At 34.4% G+C, this 17,568-nt stretch overlaps 1 protein-coding gene across 1 annotated transcript in view; it reads left to right on the forward strand.

The window, feature by feature from the left end:
• Positions 1-17,568, forward strand: part of KCNU1 (potassium calcium-activated channel subfamily U member 1) — a 105,363-nt gene that overhangs the window by 22,474 nt on the left and 65,321 nt on the right. Inside the window, exons 8-16 of the mRNA XM_016155230.2 lie at positions 368-538; positions 1,442-1,533; positions 3,110-3,220; positions 7,393-7,498; positions 8,434-8,516; positions 9,642-9,711; positions 13,045-13,197; positions 16,959-17,071; positions 17,431-17,499. Coding sequence (XP_016010716.2) covers positions 368-538; positions 1,442-1,533; positions 3,110-3,220; positions 7,393-7,498; positions 8,434-8,516; positions 9,642-9,711; positions 13,045-13,197; positions 16,959-17,071; positions 17,431-17,499 — 968 coding nt within the window. The remainder of the gene's footprint in view (positions 1-367; positions 539-1,441; positions 1,534-3,109; positions 3,221-7,392; positions 7,499-8,433; positions 8,517-9,641; positions 9,712-13,044; positions 13,198-16,958; positions 17,072-17,430; positions 17,500-17,568) is intronic.

A 17,568-nucleotide genomic window follows, 5' to 3' on the forward strand; every position in this document is an offset into this window, starting at 1 on the left:
ATGAGAATAAATAATAATTGCTCAGTCGGAGAGCCTTTGGAGTCTCGTAATGGTTCTAGTATGTGGTGATGTGCCACATGAAAAGAAAAAGATATGAGCAGCCACCCCACCCCCACCCCATGGAGCATTTCAAAGGTGGTCTCAAGCTACATGTCCCCTCAGATTTCAGCAATAATCACTGTGAAAGAAAACAAGACTTCGCAATCACTACCCATACTTTGCAAACCCTTCACAGCAGCCTAGGAATCATTTAATATTTCTCTTGAATTGAATTAGGTGAAACAAATCCAATATTTTGCTTGTTCTTTGTAAGCTTTTCCTTGGGTTCCATTCAGAAACCTTTCCTGAGTCTTCTCTCTTTGGACAGGTGGAAAATTCTGGTGATCCCTGGCTCAAAGGTAGAAATTCACAGAATTTATCGTATTTTGAGTCCATTTACATGGTCATGGCAACAACGTCAACTGTTGGCTTTGGAGATGTGGTACCCAAGACATCCATAGGACGGACTTTCATCATGTTCTTCACCCTGGGGAGTTTGGTGATGAATATATTTATCTTTCAAATAGATATACACAAACCAAAAACATTTGGTTAATGGTGAGAAATAAAGCGATATAGGTTTAAGAGTGAATGTTACATTGTTCAGAGCAGGTGTCAAATGAAAATGAAGATATACATGGATCCTTTTCTCCCAGACTGCATCCTCTGGAGCATGTGATGTAATTCCTTAGTTGCCAAGGATGAGGATGGTTGACAAAGGAGAGCAGACTTTTCTTATTAGCTTCCACATTGATTTGAGCAATCCTATCTTCTTTCATCTTTTGCCCATCAGATTAAAATCTTTCTTTTAAAAAGGAAAGGCATTTGAGATTTGGTCTGAAGAAAGTTCTGTTCTTGCCAGCCCAAGTGAGTAAGCTCTCTTGAAACTAGCATTTTACTTTGGATAAATTAACATCTGTGTATGGTTCAGGACAAAGGCAGCCTCCTTTTCTTTTAGTTCCTAATTTCAATTCCTTAAAAACTATACCAGAGTTCTTCACACCTTTCTGATATTCCTCTGTCCACATTGTTAGGTCCCTCATTTAATTTTATCTCTGTCTCATATGCTTTATTTTTCCAAGTTCCCAAATAGTATCAAGTCAAAGTCAGAATAGTAGTTTGTAGTAATGAGGGAACAAAACAGGCAGGAAAGTTCCCTTACTGCTTGTCCTTTCTTTCATCATTTTCAGCATTTTGAATGCTAAAAAGCATTTTATTAAATTTTAACCAAATGGAAAGGCTGAAGTAAGGAAGAAAAATGGTCTTCCTTTAAAAATGTAGTTCACAGCCATTCTTCTCCTAGATGAGAGAAAATTTTATGTACCTTCTTTCTCTGTCATAATCTGATTTTTCAGTATCCTTGAAAATAGTGAGTCCTAAGGTTTATTTGCTGATATTTTAGGTACTATTTGCAAACTATATCCCTGAGATGGTGGACCTTTTTGTTAACAAGAGGAAACACACCAGTTCCTATGAAGTACTCAAAGGAAAGAAGTAAGTATTTTTCAAGTATAATTTCTACAGTTTGAGATATTCTACTAATCATCTATCTCTTTCTAAAACCCTATCGACAGGCCTAGTGAATATATTGGCAAGAACCTTCATTCACTAATGAGGGTTGTGCTAGAATAAATACCATAAAAAGATAATATTTGCTACTTGATAAAAACTACTATATCGATGCTCATAAGAGCATTCAGTCACCTAAAATGACAGATAATGTTGTCATTCACTATCAAATGTTGATTGTGGCAATATTTCTACATTCATTATCACTAACTATTCTCTTATATCCATTATTAAATGTCTAATTCACTTTGATCATGTGGTTAACCCATGGATAATTTCACATAATGTATCAAATTAAAGCCATGGTTTGAATTTAAAATAATTAATTCAGTTATCTTAGCCAAAACTCCTCTAAACTATGTGGGCTCATTCATGGACAGAGGTTTGCTAGAGTGAGAAGCGATTTCAAGCTCTTTGCCAGTACTTCATAGATTTGTCCGTGCTATAGCTATTTGTTCCCAGAAGGGAAATGGAATTGTTTTTACCCTATTCCTCTGTAAATATGTGTTGCTTCAGTTTCCATTATGCTTTTTTACATCTAAGAAGAAAAGAATGAATCAGAGATCTTAAATTTGAGATCTTTGTTATTTATTCTCTGTCTGCCGTAGAGGAAAGAGGCACAATGAAGATACATTCTTTTAGACTGGTCTTTTAATGTAATTCGATGAAAACCAAAATTAATCTAGGACTATGAAGAGTAATAATAATAATGATGAAATTAATGAAAACAATAAAATAAACTAGACAAGCCAAAGTTTGATCTGATTCATTTCAGGAAAAGGATTATGTGACACATGATAAATCAGCCCATAAGGTCTGGAAAATTTAAGGTAAACTCAGGCTAAAATTATGCTTTCCATTTCCTTAAATGACTATTGGAGGAAAAAAATAGCTTCTTTGTATATTCAGCCTAAAGAAATTGACAGCTATTTTTTAACATAAAAGTTACATGCTTGGATTTGTGCTTCTAGGTGTCTCTCCATTATACATACTTTGTTGTGACTAGTAGATAAATTTGTATGGAGCAGATAAACTGAAATAACCTAGAATCTGATGCTACTTCAGCCATAGTCTTCGACTATGGGAAAATCAGTAGAACATTCTGAGTCTCAGTTTTTCCTCAGTGAAAAAAGACAATATCAGCCAATCAGAAATCAAGTGGAAAGCCAAATCAAAGTACACGTTAACACCCATTATAAGTTATAAATAACTATTAAAATCCTAGCAATTATGATAGTTATTGTTGTATTCCTAAAAAGCTATGTGTGATTCAAATGTGTGGAGTCGTACTCTATGTGAGATGAACTAGAGACTACAGAAATCTGATGCGTCTTCTGTATAATAGAAATCCAGTCCTGGGTGTTTCTATTTTTAAAATCTGGGTGATTCAAATACCAAATTTATTTGAAGCTAAGTTTAAGCTAATTGTCCATTGCTAAATCTAGACAGAAAGATACTTCTGTCTCTCAGATGATCCGCCTTACATGTTCTTGCCACCTAGGTTCATTGTGGTCTGTGGAAACATCACAGTTGACAGTGTGACTGCCTTCCTAAGGAATTTTCTTCGCCATAAATCAGGGGAAATCAACACCGAGATTGTTTTTCTGGGAGAGTAAGTGTATCTGTGTGGCTCACGGGCTCTAAATTAATACTTAAGTTATGTGGGAATATTTTTTAATGGAAGAAAATTACCCTTCTAATATTCATAGAAAATTTAGGAAATAATCATAAGCAAAAAGAAAAGAAGCAGCAATCTTATGACCAGAATTAACCTCTAAAATATTTTGGAATATATCTTGCCAGATGTTTTTCTGTATATGTACTAATATTATTTAAGTGATCCCCTATCATTTAGGATATTCCATACATATTACTATTATATATGACCATAATTTTGAGCACAAGTCTGGTACACCTCATAATTATTATTCTAACTCTTGGTAATGTGAAGTTCAAATTCGTGCACAAAAGATTGTCTTGATAATGTTTTTCTTCTATGCAGTTTACATTTTCACAAGCAAAATCTGAGTCAAGTATTATATGAAAAACTGGAAAATGCATTTTTAATACAAAAAAGATTTTGAAGTAGGCAAAGTGGTTTCTAATTATTCTTATTTTATTTTATGACTTTGGTTCCTAGTGAGATTGAGCAATTTTTGTGTTTTGATGATTTGCTCTCCTTTTTGAAATTCTTCTTTCTTTTATCCTCTTTTCTATGGGGCTTATTATCTGTTTACTGACTTTTAAGCACCCAATATATTTTGATATTAGCTATTTGTGTCATATTTTGTAAATATTTTTTTTCTCTCTTTGCCTTTTAATTTTTGTGTGCTTTTATTTTAATATAAAAGCATTTGATTTACATGCACTTCAGTACATATACTTTTTGGATTTTTGCTTTTACATTCTTAAGCCTCTCTTTTTTAGAATTAAGTAAACATTTCTTTATTATTTCTATGCTTTCATATAATTTTTTTTTAATATTTAAGCTCTCTGGAATTGATTTGATTTAATGTGAAGAGAACTAACTTCTTTTTTTAAAAAATAGTTAATTAGTTATTTAGACATTACTCACTAAATAAGCCAACCAGATTTGAAATGACATTTTTATCTTATATAGGAATGTATATAGATCATCGTGACCTTTACACATTTTATAGTTAAAACTCTGTAGTTTTTATATTATGACATCTTCAATCCACCATAACTTTGGACTGTCATATATGATCTAACTAATAAATATTTTGAATTCCTCTAAGGTACTACTGATGGATAGTCAACAGTTCTGTTTCAGTATCATTGTCATGCTTGTTTTTTTAGTAATTTGTTTATTGGAATCCTTACTTAAAAAATAGTAAAAAAAAAAATTGCTAAAACTGATGATAAGAAGCTAATGTAATACAACTAAGACAAAAGGAAATCATTAGATGTATGGAAAGCAACGTGTTTCATTCATGTTCTGCTGTGTTTTCATAAGTATTAGTCAAGATAATGATTGAAATTTTTATATGGTACAAAATGTTGGAGATATCTATCTAAAGTTTTGCCAATTGCATCTATACTCTGAAGATCTCAAAATTCATATCCTCCAGCAGACATTACTTGTAGCTCTGTATTCACACAACTAATTACTTACTGGATATTATGCCCCCCTCAAGCGTTAGAAAGCCCTCTTAGACTCAACATTTTCAAAAAAACAAATGGATCTTTATGTTCCCCTTTCCATCTCACATGTAAATTTAAAAAATAGGAGAAATAAAACAGCAACAGTAAAAAGAAATAGTAAAGGGGATCTCATCAATACAGTTTCTTAAAACAGAAAACTAAGCATTGTCTTTGATACTCCCGTCTCCCTCGGACCTTGTGTATGCTTTCATCAGTGTCATCAGTTTGTCCTCTAAATAAATTCTGTTTCTGTTTCTACCATTTCATCTTCAATATCGCAACCCTGTTCAAAATTAATGTCTTGTCTCTCCTGAATTTCTGTAAAGGCCACTTTATTGATTGATTCTTTTGGCTCAGAAGTTCTTCTCTTACCCTTATATGACTAGTCTATTTTCATCCTTCAGCACTCAAAGAGACCTTCTCAATTCAACCTATCTAGATTAGTTTCTCTGAATCCTTCTATCTCTTTACTCTATTATATTTCCTCTAAAGCAATTATCACCATCTGTAATTGTGGTAGATTTGCTTTTAATATAGCTATTAACACTTCTTTCCCTTACTGTACATTCTTGCTATTCTTCTCAATAAAAGATGGAGTCTCCTTTTCCTCCCTTTGAATCTGGACTGGTCTGTGACTTGATTTAATCATTAGAATACAGCAGAGGTGACACTTTGCTAGTTTCAAGCCTGGCCTTTCAGAGGACTAGCAATTTCAACTTTAACTCCAAGAGAGTCCTAAGCCATCACATAAAAAGTCAGGCTGGCTTGCTGAGAAGGCCCAACTAGCTCTCAGCTACTCCAGTCAAATAACTGAGCCAATGATCATGTGTGTCGTCATTTTGATCATTCCAGCTCTCTGATGAATGTACCCACACGAATGACCACACTCAGCACTATATGGTACAGAAGAATTACCTTGCTGACACCAGCCAACCATAAAATCATGAGAAATAATTTGTTGTTTTAAGTCAATAAGTTCCAGAATGGTTAGTTTGTAGAAAGAGATAACTGTTACAAAAATTGGTACTGCAAGTGGGGTGCTATTATAACAAAAGCCAAAATATGATCTTTCCCTTGGAACTGGTGGCAGGCAGAAGCTGGAAGTGTTGCATGGAGACTCTTATCAAAGGCCAGGAAAACAATGGGGCAGTTGCTACTGGAAGAGGAGCAGAATTTTGGTAACAACATCATCAAAAGTAACATAGAAGATAGAAAATGTATGTAGGGAAATTGTGAAACTGGCTAAGAAGTTGCCAAAAGAATATTGAGTGTCATTTGCTCTCCTCTAATCATGTATGATAAGGTAAGAAACTAGAGCCGAAGAAGAAAGTCTTGAGTTTTCAAGCAGCACATAAAGGAAATATAGAAATCTTAGAACAGTCTCTGCAGCTGGCTAAAAAAAAAAATCCAAAGAAGAAAATGACCTCAAAAGGGAAAAATAAAATAAAATCTGGGTTTCTACCTATAAAATACGACCTCAAAGTCAAAGGTCAAGATTCAATCAAGGATGCAGCTGTATGACCCCCTTTGTTAAGACCTCAGAGAGATTTAAGGTTGTGACTTATAGATGCTTCTCTCAGTCAAGCAAAGGGTTTCTAAGAAACTGAAGACATTCTTCCCAGAATTCTGACATTCTCAAAGTAGAGAGAGAACTGCAGAGGAATCATGGACATGACTTTTGGAGGCATGACATGAGCCTAAATAATATTTCTAGAAATTCATCAGCGCTTTAAAGAAATTTTATTGGTCAAAGTACTGCCAGCTTTGAGTAAAAGTGGCAGAGAGAGTTAAAAATTAAAAAAATAATAATAATAAATGCCTCTGGGCTTCCAAACTAGCATAGGCAGGAAACAAGCTGAGAAAGCTACTCAAGGACAAACATGGGCAATTTTTTAGGGAAAAGGAAAGATGATTCAGAGGGTCAGAGGGCAGAGACCAGAATCAAGAACAGTGGAGGAGTTCATAAGAACAGAACGAGGCTCTCATCAAAAAACACATTCTGTCCTGGAGAAGGGGGCCCTAACGATATGTGCTCAGATAGATTTCAGAATTTCTGTGGACCAGTGATTTCTATGTGCCCTCCATTACCATCCCCACCTTTTCTGATTTGGAATGTCTCTTGCAATTTTCCTAACCCTGCCTTATCATGATATTCTGGGTATTGAGATGAGGATAATAAAAGTTATCTATCTAGTTCATGGGTCTTCAGATGAGGAGGAGCTATACGTGAGGAGGCCCATCCGCATCTAGACCTGACTTAAGATGACAAGATCTAGGACTTTGAGCTGATTGCTATAAAGAGATGAGAACTTTGGGTGAGAACGTGAGAGTATTTTGTATAAGGGAGGTATGTGAATTCTTGTGGCCAGAAGACAGTGGTAGATTGTTTTAAAAGGATGGCTGCCAGCAATTTCTCCCAATGTTTACACATATTCTATTCCTTTACCAAATTAGACCCAAGCTTTAAGCCCATCCCTAGAATTAGGCTAGTGATGTGGATAAATGGAGTATAGATGTTTTCCAAGAGGAGATTAAGGGTTCTATTAATTGCTTATATAACAATCTCTTAAGCAAAGTCAGTCATCTTTTGCTGTCTTCGATACAACATTCTCTGTCCAGGTCTCCTCCTTCTTTGGAATTGGAAACCATATTTAAATGCTACATGGCGTACACAACTTTTGTTTCTGGATCTGCACTGAAATGGGAGGATCTGAGGCGAGTTGCGGTAAGAACTATTTTTTTTTCTCTCCTTATAGTTACCCTAACCTACAGCAATTAAGATGACAGGTCGTATTGTTCTTTCAAAAGCATTACTCCATACCCTTAAATTAAAGAAAATATGACTTCCTCAATTTTAAAAACTGGTCATAAAGGAAGTGTAGTAATTGATCTCCAAATCCTCCTTGATAAATATCAAGCAGACCTCACTGTTTACCTATACTTGTTTTTAAATGATTTATTTCACTAAATTATCTATTTACCTAGAACAATTTTATTTTCACAATCTAAGAGAGCTGGAAAAATTACGGATAACAATAGTGTGTTTGCTCTCACCATCCAAATAGGATTCTTACCAGAGGACAGGTTTACCAACTTCTAAACATACTGATACGCCTTCTGATAGGAGAAACATGAAGGAAAATAGCAGAAATCCCATTAAGGTTAGAACTAAAAGCAATGATTAAAGGCCAACCCTCTAGACAGCTTTCATTTAAGGTCAAAGCCAGTTTTCTCTCATTTTGTAGGTTTCATAGAATCATGTACACAAAAGTCTTCAATTTTTTAAAGCAGAGATCTATAGCGTTAACATGTAGGCAGTTGTTTAAAAAGATGTTATTACTCATCACTAGGCATAAACTAATGGTTAGGATGATAGGAAAAATATAACTATGCACTTTACCCATTTAAAGCAATCTAGTTTCTATGCTGGAGACCCTGTGCCCTAGTCCATCTACTGTAGCCTTCACAGCCCTTGCAGCATTTGTAGGACTATATTCTGATGTAAATTATCCTTATCACAATTTCTTTCTAAGTATGTTCTCTCTTGTATTGGAAGTTTTATGACAAAACCATAAGAAAACCAAAAAGAGGAACATGTAATGAACCTGTATTTCCCATGTAATGAACAATATGGTTGCTGTTTTTAATCTTGAAGAATAGGTGGACTCTGCAGAAGCATGCCTGATTATAGCTAACCCTTTGTGCAGTGATTCACATGCTGAAGACACTTCAAACATTATGAGGTAAGAAGCTGGCATTGCGTTTTTTGTGCTCCAATGATGAATTTATTGCTACTTCTTTTAAAATAAAGCCCAGTGCATAGGACTAAACAGAAGAAGATGTCATCTATCACAGCACTAGGTTCATCATATTCCAGGTTTCTGCCTATTTTTCTGCCCCTCCCCCAGAGAATGTGCAGATGTATGAAAAAAAGTAATTTAGTATCCTGAGTATCTATGTGCTCCTCCACATAATTTCCTGAAGTTTCATATGGATAATAGCTATCTAAATTTAAAAAGCAAGCATTTAGATAACTAATAGCTGTTCAGATAGCACCATTATAAGTAACATTTTCCCTTCCTCAAAAATAAAGATATCATTGGTTATTTGTAAACCTTATTAGTAGACTTAATTTATTGTGCTTTTTACCCCAGTAGTTCTGGTGAAAGATTGTGCGTGGTTTAGTATGATGTGATTGTGACTATTGGCAAGTATTTTCAAGATGGCTAGAATAGTGCTATCACCTTTAATTGTGAACTATCTATGAGAAGGAATTTGACTCGCAGTAACAGATTCGAAATGTGATGGCAATGGCATCGTGCCTAACCCAGATGATTTTCTGACCCTTGGAGCTAATTAAATATACATAGCTGAAGGTGATTCTACAAGTTGTAAAAAAAAAATAGCTAAGAATTTGTACCATGCATAATACAGTAAATATGAGATAGGCTTTAGTTTCTTAATTTGTAAAATGAGAAAATTGAATAAGACGGTCTACGAGCTACTTACTTCAAGTTACAGACAACAATTCAATCTCTAGTTTTTCTTGTAACTCGTGAATCTGAGTTCAAAGGCTAAAATATATGAAACTGTTTATTTCTTCCTCATGAATTGATCTCAAATGACCAGTCTCTAATACCAAGAACTGACCTTTCCATTGATTTATTTTACTAAGTCACTAAAACAATAGCACCCTCCAATTGGTATGCTATTAAACAGAACATTTTGAGATAACAGCATAACTATGAACTTTATAATATGCCATTTTATTATACTTACCCACACATCAATTTAACTCTGAGTTGAATTGTATCGCAAAGCCATTGTACGTGGCACATCACTGATGAGTATATTTCTTGTCTATGTAGGGTGCTCTCTATCAAGAACTATAACCCTAACACCAGAGTCATCATACAGATACTTCAATCCCATAACAAGGTACCGTAACTTTCTAGCTTCATCTTTTAGTCGGTGGAGCTAGCTGAACTTAGTTCATCTAAATGGATGAATTTATTACTTTCTAATGATTTTACTTTCTAATGATATTACTTTTGAAAAGATTTTGCCAATTTCAGGCAAAATTTGGAGTCTCATTAAGATTGTTAATCACTTAAGAATGTAAATTCGGAAAGAGGTATAGTCGTATATTTTAAAAGCTTCTGCCTGAGGCTCTAACTTCCAATCAACTTGAATCTAGGTACTAACTGAAATTCTTTGCTTTGGGACAGTGACAGGTCTTGGCACACTCTCAACTGCTGGAAGCCACTAAAAAGAAAGTAGGCTGATTAGGCAATCATTAAGGTTTGAGAAACAACCAAGAGCTAGGTCAAGGTTGATCAGTAAGGTTCATCTTCTACACAAGGTCATTCCTTAAGACTAGGAGCAGTCGAAGTTTTTTCTAATGCATGAAATCCAATACAGAGCGTCAAGGAAAATGAACAAATAGAAATATGTTTTCTAAATAAACAAACAACAACAACAAACTAAGACAAAGCCTCAGGAAAAGATGTTAATGAAAGAGAGATAAGTGATTTACTTGACAGAGTTCAAAATAAGTGTCATAACAATGCTCACTGAACATGGGAGAAGACTGGATAAAGAAAGGAAATATTTCAACAAAGAAAAAGAAAATATAAGAACTTACCAAATAGAAGTCATACAGCTGAAGAATACAATAACTGAACTGAAAAATCAAATAGAGGGGTTCAACTCAATCTAGAGGAAGCAGAAAGGGTCAATGAACTGTAATATAGGCAGGGTAGGGGAACTCACCTAACCAGAGCTGCAAAAAAGAAAAAGGAATGAAAAGGAGTGAAGATAGCTTAAGAGACATAGGAGACAATATCAAGTGGACCAACAGTTGCATTATAAGAGTCCCAGTTGCATTATAAAAGTACCCTGGGGAATGTTCCATGTGCGCTTGAGAAGAGTGTGTATTCTGTTACTTTTGGATGGAATATTCTGTATATGTCTGTTAAGTTCATCTGGTTCAACTTGTTTTTTTGTTGATTTCTTTACATATGACTTATCCATTGATGAAAATGGAGCATTAAAGTTATTATTATTGGGTTATTACATGATGAAAGTGGGGTATTACAATATTATTATTTTATTGATGTCTATTTCTTTTAGGCCTGTTAATTAATGCTTTATATATTTGGGTGCTTCTGTGTTGGCTGTATAAATATTTATAAATGTATTATCCTCTTGTTGGATTGACTTCTCATTATGTAATGACCTTCTCTGACTCTTATTACAATCATTGCCTTCAAGTCTATTTTGTCTGATAAGTATGGCTACTCCAGCTTTCTTCTGGTTTTTATTTGCATGGAATATTTTTTCCCATACTTTCACTGTCAGTGTATGTGTGCCCTTATATCTGAAATGAGTCTCTTGTAAGCAGTGTATAGATGAGTCTTATTTTTTTTTAAATCTGTTTGGCCACTCTATGTCTTCTGATTGGGGAATTTAATATATTTATATTTAAAGTAATTATCAGTAGGTATTTACTCATTGTCATTTATTAATTGTTTTCTGGCTGTTTTGTAATTCCTCTGTTTCTTTCTTCTTTCTCTCTTCCTTTGTGATTTGATAATTCACAGTGGGTCTTAGATTCCTTTGTCTTTGACTATCTACTACTGGTTTTTGCTTTGTGTTTACTTTGAGACATATATATAAAAATAACATTTATAACAGTCTATTTTAATTTGATAATAACTTAAATTTGATCACATTTAAAGCTCTACATTTTTACCCACCTTCCAACATTTCGTTTTTGATGTTATAGTTTACATCTTTTTCTCTTGTGTGTCCATTAAATAATTATTGCAGTTATAGTTATTTTTACTCCTTTTGTTTTTTAATCTTTATACTAGCTTTGTAAGTGTTTAATCCACCACCTCTTTTATAACATTAGATTATTCTAAATTTTACTGTGTATATGCCTTTTATATATATTTGCCTTTACTAGTGTAGTTTATACTTTTATGGGTTTTCCTGTTAGTAATTGTCAACCTCTTGCTTCAGCTTAAAGAAGTTCTTTTAGCAATTCTTGTAATGCAGGTCAAGTGGTAATGAACTCCTTTGTTTTTATTTCTTGTAGGAAAATCTCTCTCTCTCCTTCAATTCTGAATGACAGCTTTCCTGGGTAGAATATTCTTGGTTAGCGGTTGTTGTTGTTTTTTCCTTTTAGTGCTTTGAATATACTTGGTCACTCCCTATGGTCTGGAAAGTTTCTTCTGAAAAACTTGCTAGTAGTCTCATGGTGGTTCCCATGTACAGGACAAGCTGTTTGTCTCTTGCTGCTTTTAAGATTATGCTCGCTCACGCTCTCTCTCTCTCTCTCTCTCTCTATATATATATATATATATATATACACACACACACACATACACACACACATGTGTATATATATATACACATATATATGTACACACACATACACGCACATATACATACACACATATATACATATATACTGAAATAATATTCAGTTATAAATAAAGAAGGAAATTTTGCCATAGTGACAACATAATTGGAACTTGAGGATATATTCTAAGTGAGATAAATCAGACAGAGAAAGACAAATACCGTATGATCTCACTTATATAGAGAATCTAAAAATAAATAAATAAACCCTGAACACATAGATACAGAGAACAGATGGGTGGTTGCCAGAGGTGGGTATGGGAGTGGAGAAAATGAGTGAAAGAGGTCAAAAGGTACAAACTTTCAGTCAAAAAATAAATAAATCATGGGGGTATAAATATATAGCATGGGGGCTCTAGTTAATAATAATTATTACATATTTGAAAGTTGCTAAGAAAGTAAATCTCTAAATTTATCATCATAAAAATAATTTTACAACCACTATGGTGATGAATGTTAACTAGTCCTGTTGTGGTGGTTATTTTGCAATGTCTAACAAATATCAAACCATTATGTTGTACACCTGAAACTAATGTAATGTTATTTATCAATTATACCTCAATAACCTCCCCCCCACATCCAAACAAATAAACAAAAAAGATTGTAAATTCACAGTAGAATCAGAAATCTAAACCGCTTGACCTGCTTTTGCAACTCTAGCTTTTCTCGTTTTAAAAAGTGGGGCAGTTGACCGCTAACTGCTTCTAAATGTTAAATTCTTATCATTTCTGCTGACCTGAGCACAATAAATGCTTTAAAGTAAAATAAAGATATTCATTTACAAAGAACTCTCTCAAATTATAGTTATTCCTAATAATTGACCTACTTTTTACCATGATACAGGTTTTTCTGCCAAAGATTCCCAGCTGGAACTGGGCTACTGGAGACAATATCATCTGCTTTGCCGAATTAAAGCTTGGATTTATTGCCCAAGGCTGTTTGGTGCCAGGCTTGTGCACTTTTCTCACATCTCTATTCGTTGAGCAAAACAAAAAGGTAAACTTGTAAATTGATGTTGAATCTTGGCTCTATCCCCAGGTTCTCACATATCAGGATTAGAAATAGGTATAAAAATTGAGAAGAGCAAGGAGGCCCCAAGAAATGAGATTTGACTTCTATCTGGGTTGGGAGAGGATTGAGAGACCTAGATTGAATTCCCAGGTACTGCATTGATCTTAAAAAAGTTACTTATCTTATTCTTGCCTAAGAATGTTTATCTGAAAAATAGAAATTATAACCCTGCTTCCTTCATGCTCTGTGATGTTATGAATATAAATGTATTCATAACTATAGAATTGCTTTGAGTTGGGGAAATCATGTATCTAAATATAAAGTAAATGAAAAATAATCAACATAATAAGAATTATATTTATCAAATGAAGATATAATACAAGTAATAATTAAAATCTAATTTTCAATGTTATTTTTGTACATTCCATGCAGTAATAATAACAGTGACCATATATTGAATGCCTACTATGTGTTATGCATTTTAAATACATTATGTTTCTATTCAGTAATATTTTAAGGTAGTATTCCAGTAATGGGTCAGTGAAATGAACTCTGTCATACAGTAAGTGAGTAGGAAGGTTAGAATTGTCCTACCTACAGTCTCACTACTATACCCTATGTTTCTGGTCTTTGGGTATATATATATACTCATAGTCTCCCATATCACATCTCATGATACTTTTGTCTGAGACAAAATAAGCAGATAAAAGGGACAATTGGAAAGAATTAACATGATACAAATTAAGGCCCTCCAAATGCCATTCTGATGAAATACTCTAAGAAAAGTATTCTAACTCTAAGCTGGGCCTGGTATCCTGTTGTCCAAACTCCTCCAGAGAGTAAGTGACCTTTCTCTCCATTTAATTGTAAATCCACATTTGCCTTTTCTTACACTCAATTTCCTTCTTGGTCTCTCTTTGAACTTTTATTTCCTTTGTTTAATTAATTCAAAAAAATTTTTATATCTTCTCAGATCCTTTTATGGTGCTGTTAAGGAAAAGCTAAAAGAGAGTGAAAGATACTCTGGCCAACAAAATGCTAACTGGAGCACACAGAATTGTGTAATTCCTTCTGTGCATATGAGGAGATACCATATACAGATAAATAGAAATGACCATCAGGCAGTAGGAAATGAGCTTTGATGAGGCCACGATGAACATGCTTTAGGCTTCACTTAGTGGTACTGTGTATGGCTTTAGATATGGCTTGTAAGGAAATTGTCTTTGTCTGTATCATATGCTCAGAAAGTGAAAGATAACTGCGATATCTGTTGTGATGATTGTGATTTTAATCTCCAAGGCTGGAGAAAATAAAGGGAATGAGAACTCTAAGTCTAAAACTCACTTTCAGAAATCCTAAACTGAGCATAATCAGAGTGAGGTTCTTTAATGCTGTACTCTGCTCAAGTGCTTTCGATTCTATAATAAACTGTTAGGTTTAATGGCCAGACTCCAGTCTCTTATGTTCCGTTTTTCTCAGATTAGATAGACATTTACTTTCTCTGTTAGTTTCTGCATCTAGGAATGAGAGTTATTATCTTGATTTTCCCAAGTATTGTGTTAAACCTTCTGAATACTCAAATTAAAAGTATCAATATCATGTCTTTTTGCTTGTTTGTTTGTTCATTACTATATTCTATGGTGGGAAATTGTAGTCTGAAGAGCATTTCCAGTTGGTTCTAGGCACAGAACATTTCCTTACAGTCTTAAACTTAGATTGGGTATAATCCATCTGATTGAATCGAGCTCCCTCCTTTTACTATCCAAATCCAAAATCCATCTTGCCTTCCTGTTTCCCTTTTTCATCTTTTAAAAATAAACTCTTATCCATCCTCCTGGTTATCACTCTTTACCCTGTTTCCAAAACTGAAGTATTTAGATTAGAATCACTAAACCAATTTCTTTAATAATAGGGGCTTAAATAATGGTATGAACTGCCCAGTGGAGTACCTCTCCTCAACAGAAACATTTAAGAGAGTGGGAAAGAGCAGGAGATTCAGCTGAATTTTGGAAAGAGGTAGGAGGTGCCTGGAATGCCTGAAATAGTGGTCCTTTTTAGCTGGGGAAAAATTGTTGTTTGTGTGTTCATTTTTGTTTTTTTGATTTTTGTTTTTCCTAAACTGCAAGATGGCCATCTGAGGAACATTTCTGAATTGGCTTTAACTCTCCATGGCCACAATATTTCAGAGTTAATAGAAATTCCAGACTTTCATCTGATATTATGGGCTTTAAGGGGGCTGTTCTGCCATGTCAGAGCTACATGGAATATAGTTGCAAGAATACCTCAGAGATATTGTGAGTTTGGTTCTAGATCATCGCAGTAAAGTGAACGTCTCAATGAAATGAGTCATTATCCTTTTGCTGATGGAGGCCCTTGCCTTTATTTTTATTTATTTATTTTTAATTAATTATTTTTTTACAGTGACATTGGTTAATGAAATTTGGTAAGTTTCAGCTATACATTTTAACAGTAAGGCATATATATATTTACATTGTGTGTTCACCACCCATAGTTAAGATTTCTTTCTGTCACCACACATTTACCCATTATACCCCATCTACTTCCCTCCTTGGCTCTGGTAACCACTAGTCTATTGTCAGTGTCCATGAGTATCTGTTTGTTTGCCCTGTTCATTTCTTGCTTTTAGGTTTACATCTCACAAATAAGTGATATCATGTGATCTGCAACTTTTTCTGTCTGGCTTATTTTACTTAGCATGATTATCTCGAGGTCCATCCATGTTGTTGCAAATGACAGTATTTCATCTCTTCTTATGGCTGAGTAATATTCCATTGTGTATATGTGCCATAGCTTCTTTAGCCAGTCATCTGTCATAGGACACTTTGGTTGCTTCCATGTTCTAGTCACCGTGAATAATGCTGCTATAAACATCAGTGTGCAAATATCTTTTTGGTATGAGTTTTCAAGTCTTTAGGGTAAATACCCAGTAGAGGGATTGCTGGATCATATGGTAGATCAATTCTTAGTTTTTTGAGGAACCTCCATATTGTTTTCCATACTGGCTGTACCAATTTGCAGTCCCACCAGCAGTGTATGAGGGGTCCTATTTCTCTGCAACCTCTCCGACTCTTGTTATTACTTGTCATGTTGATAACAGCTATTCTAACAGGTGTGAGATGATATATCATTTTGGTTTTGATTTGTATTTCCTTAATAGTGATGTTGAGCATCTTTTCATATATTTCTTGGCCATTTGTGGGGGCCTTGCCTTTAATTCATAAAAATTACAACATCTGTGAAGTGTGCAATAAGGTAAAGCACAATAAAATGAGGTATGCTTGTTGTTAGTCAGTAGAAAACTAATATGTTCAAAAAGCCAATCTTGATCAGCCATATCTAAGGAGAGACAATTTAGATTCTGTATTATTGTTCTCATCTCATTGTTGCTGACTCAAAAATCAGTGTACTTTGCTGAAATTATTGGGAGAATTCTGATTTCCAAAAAGGTGTCTTGGGTGCCATCTGGGAAGAAACTAGGTCATGATGCTTCCACTCATTCTGAACTCTCTAGTGAAAATAATTAAGATATATGTTGGAATTTTAGTTTTTCTTTAGGCTTTTATCCAGTTAAGCACTAGGACATATCTTCTTTCTATGACCTAAATGCAACAGGTACTGGTTTGCTGCTTAGCAGAATAATAACTTGAATTATAACATCTCTTATATTTTTTTAACAACTCATATTCTATGTCAAGTGTGTTATGTGGCATGATTGTATATTCCAGGTTTCTCTTAAAAAGCCCTGGCAAAAATATTTTTTAAGTAGCCTGAAGAACAAAATCCTGACTCAACGTCTCTCTGATGACTTTGCTGGAATGACTTTTCCTGAAGTTTCCCGGTGAGTTAAAGGAAATACTTTCCTCTATTTTCATGCAATGACATTCCTTCAATAACATTAATTGATGGCTCACCATAAGCCAGGTTCTAGGACAAGCACTGAAGATATAAGAATAAAAGATGTAAGAGTAAATAACTCTGAGTCTTTGCAACCTGGGAGTTGTGGGACAATTTTATCTCTGTCCTAGTTGGCACATGGGCTATAAGTTACTTCAGGAAGAAAATTATCAATTTGGGAGGCCCTTCCTCTCCTGAGGTGCCGGTGTTTTCCCAGGTGTAGAGCACAGTGTTAATCTTATTATTGGCAACTAGTGTCCTGCTGTCTTCTCTTTCCTCACAATTGCTTTTTTTCTTTCCCAGGCTCTGTTTTGTGAAGATGCACCTCATGCTGATAGCCATCGAACACAAATCCATGTTTTCCAGTTATCGGTACTAATGGGGCTTCAAATATCTTGAGTTTTTTTTTTTTTTTTGAGGACAATCTTTATGATTAAGAAT

Source organism: Rousettus aegyptiacus, unplaced genomic scaffold, assembly GCF_014176215.1.
Source record: "Rousettus aegyptiacus isolate mRouAeg1 unplaced genomic scaffold, mRouAeg1.p scaffold_m13_p_11, whole genome shotgun sequence".
NCBI classification, from domain to species: domain Eukaryota; kingdom Metazoa; phylum Chordata; class Mammalia; order Chiroptera; family Pteropodidae; genus Rousettus; species Rousettus aegyptiacus.